Source organism: Asparagus officinalis, chromosome 5, assembly GCF_001876935.1.
Source record: "Asparagus officinalis chromosome 5, Aspof.V1, whole genome shotgun sequence".
In the NCBI taxonomy this organism is placed as follows: domain Eukaryota; kingdom Viridiplantae; phylum Streptophyta; class Magnoliopsida; order Asparagales; family Asparagaceae; genus Asparagus; species Asparagus officinalis.
Window position 1 is genome coordinate 38,257,153 of NC_033798.1, and position 9,210 is coordinate 38,266,362.

Here is a 9,210-nt window from a genome sequence, read left to right on the forward strand (position 1 = left end):
TAATATATATATATATATTTATTTATTATTATATATATATATATATATATTTATATATATATATATATATATATATATATATATATATATATATATATATATTATATCATAATATATATATTATGATTATATATACTATTATTATATATATATATATATATATAGGTAATATAATATATATATATATATATATATATATATATATATATATATATATATATATATATATATATATATATATATATCATAATATTATTATAATATATATATATATATATTATCATATATATATAGTGCCTTTCTCCTACGGCATCAGTTCCGTACGGATATGAGGCGGAAATGCAGTAGGCGTTTTTGGGCGTTTTTTCGCAAAAATGCTTCCTACTCTCTCTCTCATAATAAACTCCGCTTACTTTGCATCTGCTCAAATTAATCATGCTCCCTCTCTCTCTCTCTCACAAGCGAAAGCTACATCCCCTAAAAGTCAAAATCCGCCCAATTCCACACCGTTCTTCTCCCCCAAAATCACCGACGACGAGCCCTAATCTCCTCCTAACGTCTGAAGAAAGGCGTCGGACCCCCAAAGTCGCGACCCCAAAATCCTTCCGAGACTCGACGTCGGACCCCCAAATCGGGACCAACACCGCCCCCTCGCCTCCCCCCCAACGTCGGACCACCAACGCCACGAATTTAGGCCTCAAAAGACTGTTTTTTTACAGCAAGTTTCAAATTATGTGCCCAGCATTCTGGGGAAGATGGGATCTTTGGATTTCTTGATGGAATGAGGTATGGATAGTTATCTCTCTTTTTTTACATGACCAGTTCGAATCTGTATGATTCTTTTTATTGGATTTGCCATAGAAAATTGACATTCAAGATGATTTTCTTTTGAACCCGTTATGGGTTTTTGATGGATTATTGATTGAATTCCTGCAAAAAGTTATAATTTTTATCGAGTTGTAACAAGGTATAACCTGGCTATGCAAATTTGTTGGTTTTTAGAGCTTTTACTGTTCTTTTATGAAACTTTTCCCCTTGGCTTGACACAAAGTTTGTATAGTTCTTCAGCCTATGATGCTATCTCTAGTCCTTCACATTTTCATTGGATTCCTGTTGCTTATCTATTTGAAGAAATATTTGACTGATTTCTGAGAAACCCATTATATATATATCTTGAGTTTTCTTTTTCTTTAGTTAAAATGCCCATGAAATTGTTTTCGTTTCTGATGATATATATATATCTTGAGTTTTCTTTTTCTTTAGTTAAAATGCCCATGAAATTGTTTTCGTTTCTGATGAGATGAGCTTGCATATTTCTGTTGAATTGAAGCCCAAAAGTCCTTCCTGATTCAGTGAGAGCACAAATCTCTTTCGTTCTTGTTTGGTTTTTTTACTATTTCTGCTCTCTGTTGAAGAAAGATTTGATTTTGCTTCATTGTTAGTATCTTAATAATCCCATGTTTCTTTCCAATGCAGAAAACCAAACCAAAAACTGAACCTCCATCATCATTACAATGAGGGACTTTGCTTGTTTCGGTGAAAGTAGAGTTCAAATTGCTGATGCCTCCTCCTCATCTTCTTCCTCTTCATCTAAAAATGCTCAGAATCAAGTGACTTGCATCTATCAGAGCCAACTCGGGTCTCGTTCTTGCATAATCACCATAACATGGACCAAGAACTTGGTGGGGCAAGGCCTCAGCATCTCAATAGACGATTCCACAAACCAGTCCCTCGGCAAATTGGAACAATTAACAAAATTCTGATTTTTCACATGCCTTTACTCATGAACCTGGTTACACGAAGAGACAAATTGGAAACATATAATGACTAAGAGAGTCGGCCTGTATTGTAATGTAGATAATCTTAGTTCCTGTATCTGATCAGTACTAGCAAGTTGGAATAAATTGAACACCAAGAGACGCAGAAGGATGAGAACAAGAAACCAATCCATAAATAATGACTATGAGAAACTTGCATGTTTACAACTCAGCACAAATGAAAATTCATATCAGTTAACAAAACCAGCAACACCATAAACTTGCATGTTTACAACTCAAGTCCCAGCAGAAACTTGCATGTTTACAACTCAAGTCCCAGCAGAAAATTCAGCAACACCATAAACTTGCATGTTTACAACTCAAGTCCCAGCAGAAAAATCAGTACACATTACAATACATTGCAATCAAACATAAACAACTAGGTAGTTAAATGTTGACAATAATCAGACCACTCCTCATTCAAGCTCCTGATTCAAGCTCCTGATTCAAACAACAGAAATCAGTTTGAGAAACATATAAGCTTTTGAAGTAAGTTAGGTAATTATTTAAAAAATTAGTATTATTGAAGTAAGTTAGGGGATCACTTTGGCTTGTACCACTTAGCATTTGTAAGAATACAAGATTGACACAACTAAAGAAGCTAACTACACTTTAGAGCATTTGTAAGAATACAGTGGGTCATTTGGTGGTTGGGGGATCACTTTGGCTTGTACCACTTAGCCCACTGACTGAAGAAAAGGGTGAAGAGCAGGACAAGAGCCATGGCAATGGACTTTTAATGCATGGGAGAAGAGAGCTGTGCTGTTCTTTTGGAGAGTAGCATTTTGAAACTGTGGTGGCTACAATGAGCTGTTGATTCTTGAATTGTCAGTTACTTGTAAAGAATGTGAAAGTAACAAAAGCTTGTGACCCAAAAATTGATTTACCGAGTTCTTGTCCTTGTTGACTGTTCCATGCATCTTCATGAGTTAATGTGATTGGGGTCCATCGACAGAAGCTAACATCTATGATTGGGGGGGGAGAATTGGTATACTTTTTGTCATTACCTCTGAGAGATCACCAAATAGCTCCAAAGTGCCAGTGTTTTTATATGTGCTGAGCCCTGGTGGAAACTGCAGAATGCATGTTAGCCAAAAGTTGTGGAATATGTTATCTTTTTGTATACTTTTTGTCAACTGCTATCATCATTTTTTTAATGCTTTTGCCTGCATGACTTTGGAAGCAGGATATGTTGATAACTAAGTTTGTTCCCAATGTTGCTATGAGCCACTGTTGTTAGATGGGTAATTGCTGTTGACGGGCTCTTGTGAACGTAAGCATGAACAATCTTTATCACAAAAATTAGTACTGACCAAAAATGAAGTAATAGGTAGACTTTCTTTTAATTTTTTAACTAGCAAGAGAAACATGGAATATTCAATCTTTATTTAATTCTTCATACTAAAAAGCTAAGTCCTATTTTGGATAATGTTTCCTCACTTCAGAACTTTTAGACCTATGGAGATATCTTAGTTATTCATGCATTCAAACTCTTCACCACTTGGAAATATAGATACTCCTACTTTGTATGAAAGAAAGGAAAGATATGTGCCCTAGCTTAGCCCAACTTTAAAAAAATTAAAAAGGGCAGCAATATTCAAAGATGAGAAGTACCTACATTACCCTCTTAATCTTCAAAAAGATCCACATCTTCACTTGATGACTCATTACCCTCTTGCAAATTTGTATCACCGCTTGTAGAAAACCTACATTATATTAAAATATCCATACATATATACATCAAGAAGGATACTAGAATGTGAAAAATAAGACAACATAAATAATAAAAGAATTATTACTTACGGATTTGTGAGTGCCGGACAATTTCGCTTATCATGTGATTGGCCTACTTTACCACACCCGTGAATTTTGATACAGGCCTCTAGTGTCAATTAGGGATTAAGAGATTACGAAGTACAATTACATATTTTGATACAGGCCTCTAGTGTCAAAGCACTCTCTGCTCTCTGATTTCTTCAAGCCACATAATTTTCTTTAAAATTTGTGGTTATGTCGATTTTTTCACAACAAACACATATATAAGCTTCAGATTATTGGCTAGGGTATCAAGTTGTTGACAACTGTGTTCAATAATAGAGAAGCTCAATAACCTTATAAGAATCTTGACAGTCGGCATGTCACAAAAATGTCTTATGAGGCAGAGACTAACAATAACAACTGGGCTTGCACTGATATGGTAGGTTAATTCTGCATTAGGTTCTACTCTCGTTGAAGCTCTATTTGACGCAGGTTATCTATGGCAAGAAAGCGTTTTTATATTGTGTTAAGAGGTAGACAATGTGGCATTTTTGATAATTGGGAGGAATGTAAATTCGCTGTTGATAAATTTCCAAATGCCTCGTACAAAGGGTTTGCAACGTACGAAGAGGCTTTGAGAGAATGGGAGAAGCACACCATCGATCGTGATTCAGCATCCAGCTCAAGGCCTGTCCAGACACCACTTCAATTTCAACAACAAATATTTCCGGATATGCATAATAAAGATAAGGACAAGGAAAAATTTAGGGAAATTGTTATTTCCCCGATCTATATTTTTGCATTAGGTTCAATGTTTACAATATTTGTGTTTGTAGCATGTATCGTTGCAATATTTGTTAGCTTTTCCATTGTAAAGGGTATGTGATGGGATTTGTAAGTTATGTGATGTAATATTTATGCATCTTATATTTTGGACTTGTCATTTTTCAGAACATATTTAAGCAGAACATATATTTTCAGAACATGTCATCTTTTAAGAATATTTTTGTAACAGGTATTTGATGGGTCTGTTTTCAAAATTTGTTCGAATATCCTATCTTGCTAAGATGTGACATAATATTTTTGTAACAGGTATTTGATGGGTCTGTTTTCAAAATTTGTTCGAATATCCTATCTTGCTAAGATGTGACATAATATTTTTGTAACAGGTATTTGATGGGTCTGTTTTCAAAATTTGTTCAAAATTTGCTAAGTTGCTAAGTCCCTTCTGAACTGATGTATGGACATGTGCGATGTCGGTGAAAGAAAAGAGATAACTTGTCTGGAAACTAACACTCAACAGATCCACATCCTGGCCTTGTGTTGGTGTATATGAGATAGCTTCATAAGATCATAGCATTGTGATAAACTGATTATTTTTACGTAAAATCATCAAAGCTATATCATCAAGTTTTCTTGTTTTTTGACTTTAGTTCTTTGTTTGCATCAAAACCAATTCAAGCTGGCGACTGCAATCCAATCACGTATGACTTGTGCGTACTTATGACCAATACAATCCAATCAGGAATTGACTCTCTTCTTGTTGATGTTGCTGATAATATATCCAGACTTGCTGTAATTCTTCTAGTTGAGAAGAAACTTGGTTAGGTAAATGCCAGGTCCTATTTATTTACCTCAATATGTCAAATGTAACTGATGTAAATTTAAGCAATTGTATTCTAGCTGAGAAGCAATTGTATTCTTTGGAATGTGAGATCAAATTATCAACATGACATATTCATTAAGATCTCAAAGCTGAAGGACCCGGCTTTATATTTTTCTACCTTGGATAAGAGAACTGTGCATTAATTTTCTGATCTTCGTGCCCTACAATTGAAGAAAATAGTCTCTCTTAAAACTGCATCTTACAACATACAAAACACAACTTCAAAACACAACTGCACAAGATAACTTGTCCTTTACAACATACAAAACACAACTTCAAAACACAACTGCAAAAGATAACTTGTCCTTTACAACATACAAAACACAACAGCACAAAGATTTTGTCAACTTCAAATCCGAATTTCTGTGTCCTCCATGTTCCTGAGAATGACAACATACAAAGTCAATACATTAGCTCAAACAGGAAAACTAATACAAATTAAGCACTCAAAAGACTGCTGGCTTGTCAGATTTGGCTTATTTGTTAACCGGATCAGTATTTAATATAACCATTTCTCTCACCAGATTTTTTGCTAATGACTGCTGGCTTGTCAGGTTTTTTGCTAATGAGGAATAACAGAAAATAAGGGAAAATTTCACAGAATACCCCCTTAACATGCGAAATGCCAACCCCATCTTCAGAAAGAGCATAAAAATTAATCAGATTATCAGCATTAGCTCCAATAAGATAACATACATTAAAACGAGATTCAGATGAAGACCGTCTTCATATGAGCACATCATCCCCATCTTCACTTGATGACCCATTACCCTCTTCCCAATTTGTATCACCGCATGTAGAAGACCTACATTATAAAGAAAAAATATATATATACACCAAGGGGATAATAGAAGGTGAAGAATAAGAAAGGATTAAAGAAGGTAAAAGAACTACTACTTACGGATTTGTGAGTGCCGGACAATTTCGTTTATCATGTGATTAGCCTACTTTACCACACCCGTGGCAACGTCTATCTTTTTTATTTTTTGCTCTAGCCATTGCTTTCTCTTTTTCCCCCCTTCAACCTTTTGCCGCACCCTTTTGCTCGCACTTGATCGGGTTCATTGAAACTATTTTGAAAAGTACAAGAATCCTGCACACTAGTACCATCATCCATTAAATTACTACTCATTTGATTACTTTTCTCGGTGAAGCTCTTTGCAACCGTGCGGCTACTAATGAATTGGTCGATTTGCTCATTAATGATACGCACTCCATCGGTAAACATCTTCCTCGTTTCTTCACATACAAGGGACTTGTCAACTAATTCCAAAGATGATTGGATAAATTGACTCCGTGTTAAAAGATAAGAATTGTCAGGGTTTATCTGCATACCTTTATCATCAACCACTGTCCCCGATTTTGCAGACTTAGTCCACCTCTTTAAGATGTATTTATCGGGCAATATTTCAGCATCAATTTTCATCAAATATGATATAATGTGCGTACATGGAATTCCAGCGCTTTCGGACTTTTTACAACTACAAGAAACCAAATCCAAGTCCTTGTCATAAACGATTTCGCAGACTTTGCTTGTTGCGAGCTTCTTTCTTTGAATTTGATACACACGACGATTGTCGGTTTCCCTAACAAACTGCAACTTGTAGTTAAAGCTGTCACACACTTCAGCCTCAAACTTGAAATACATCTCATTAGTGTAAATATCAACCATTTGCTCCAAAAAGTCATGATTTATTCTAAGTTTAGGTTTCTCAATCAAGTCTTTGTGATCGGCCATCAACTCCTCGTGACGTTGGCGCACTAGTCCCCTGCCAAACTGTATCATAAAATCCACCAATGAATTATTCTTCGAAACAAATTTCTTGAAGAATGCATGTCCACTTTCTGCTCGTTGGCTACTTGACATGTCTGCTGAGAAAATGTGATTAACATATGCAGGAATCCATCTTGACCGAAGTTCATATTGGTCTTGCAACCACCTGTTTCCTTCTAACCCACTTTTCTTAATCAGACTTTCCCATTGTAAATCAAATTCTTCAGGAGTCTCTGATTTCCAAATGCAAGCCGAGAACTCACTTTTATAAATACTATACTTCACTGCATCAATTTTCTCAGAAAACTTCATTAATATATGCCAACTACAATACCTGTCAAAAGAATTAAATAAAGTGTTAAAAAGAAAGGCTATGTATATAAACATTTTCAATAATATATACAAACTATAATACCTGTGAAAAGTATTTGGAAGAACAAGAGGGAATGCCTTAGTCATCGCTGGGTCTTGATCGGTAATAATCATCTTCGGGGCACCACCAGGCATACTTTCCAAAAATTGATTAAATAACCACACAAAATCATCAACGCTCTCATGATTCAAAAATCCACAAGCAAAAACAATTGTTTGACCATGATTGTTAACCCCCATTATTGGTGCAAATATAAGGCCATAGCGATTAGTGTTATAAGTAGTATCAAAGATTACAACATCACCGAAAAAATTGTAAGCCCGCCTTGATCTTGCATCGGACCAAAAACAACGAGTAATCTTTTGTTCCTCATCGGCCTCAATTTGAAAAGTAAATGCGGGATTCTTTCCTTGTTCTAATTTTAAATATTCATAAAACATTTCACCATCATGCCCCTTCAAATCAGCCCGTATATCCCTTTCATGATTATACAAATCTCTTTGAGTGCACCCTATATTTTCTATACCTCCTGATTGTACTCCAAGAAAACTAAATTGTTGATGCTGAGGTATATTCGCCATAGAGAGCTGTTTAGTTAAAGACTTTGTTGCAGCTGAAACGTTACGATGGGACCTCAAAAGATGAACCTTTGATGGTGTTGATAGCGGGTGACTGTGTTCCTCATTAAAAACAGTAACAATATATTTTCCGAAACTTGATTTTAAAACTGCAATTTTGGCAGTACAATCCTCAGCTAAGCTTCCTCGACGTCTTTTCTTTCCAACATCCGCGATTTGTAGAGATTTTCCTTGTTTAAAACAAACATACTCCTTCCTTCTTATTTCACAACTTCCCGGCTCTTTCCGAGTAGTCCAAGACCTTACACTAAACCCAGCTGCTTTAGCATAAGCATTATAGAATGTCAAAACATCATCTATTGTGTCAAATTCTTGCCCTTTTTTTGGCCTCAACTCATCTGAAACTTGAGGAGTATATATCAAATCATCGTCGTCCAAGTTTAATTCATTAGCTACATTTTGACAGCTAGACCCTACTCCAATGTCCAAGTTTTCCATGTCTCACAACAGATTCGATACCTGCGACCAACATATATGGCAACTGTTTTAAGTTAACAAAACTTTACAAAAGCCCCTACTTCAATACATAACTATTAATGAAGGTTGATGTCTACTTAATTATGATATCTGTAATTACTACTTGCTGATAAAGGGGATTCAAATTATTTTTAATTTCACGAAAGATATCTGCAATAACGTTTATTCAGTAGAATTCAAAATAATTTGCATGACCACATATTAACCACATATTACCACAATTCAACAATAACGTTTATTCAAGAGCCTGTTACTTCTAATTCTACCACTGGAAAGGTTGAAAAGGAAAAGGCAGACACAATCATTTGGAACCAAAACTGAAGAATTTCACGAACAGATATAGAACTAACTGTTCATATAAAAAACCAAAGGCATATGTGGTTATATACACTGCAAAACATTTCAGTAATCACGAACAGAACAGATAATATTAATTGATAAAACTAGAAAAAGATGACTTCTGAAGTACAATTAATAAGTTGGGGGCGTCGTGGTTACCTGAGTTGGGGAGGTCGAGATCGAGCTCCGATTTGGGGGTCCGACGTTGGTGGTCCGACGTTGGGAGGGAGGCGAGGCGGTGTTGGTCCGATTTGGGGGTCCGACGTCGAGCTCGAGAAGGATTTTGGGGGTCCGATTTGGGGGTCCGACGTTGGTGGTCCGACGTTGGGAGGGAGGCAGATACACTGAACAAATACAAACTCAGAATT

At 35.7% G+C, this 9,210-nt stretch overlaps 1 protein-coding gene and 1 long non-coding RNA gene across 2 annotated transcripts; one reads left to right on the plus strand and one right to left on the minus strand.

The window, feature by feature from the left end:
* Nucleotides 739–1,745, plus strand: LOC109843212. Its single transcript, XR_002247575.1, has 2 exons — nt 739–786; nt 1,477–1,745. It is a non-coding gene; the product is annotated as an uncharacterized LOC109843212 (long non-coding RNA).
* On the minus strand, nt 6,021–8,464 carry LOC109841726 (protein FAR1-RELATED SEQUENCE 5-like). Its single transcript, XM_020410672.1, has 3 exons — nt 7,431–8,464; nt 6,143–7,349; nt 6,021–6,046 (listed from the first exon to the last, which is right to left on the minus strand). Exons 1-2 carry the CDS (start codon nt 8,462–8,464, stop codon nt 6,233–6,235), a joined length of 2,151 nt encoding a protein of 716 aa, XP_020266261.1. The 3' UTR covers nt 6,021–6,046; nt 6,143–6,232.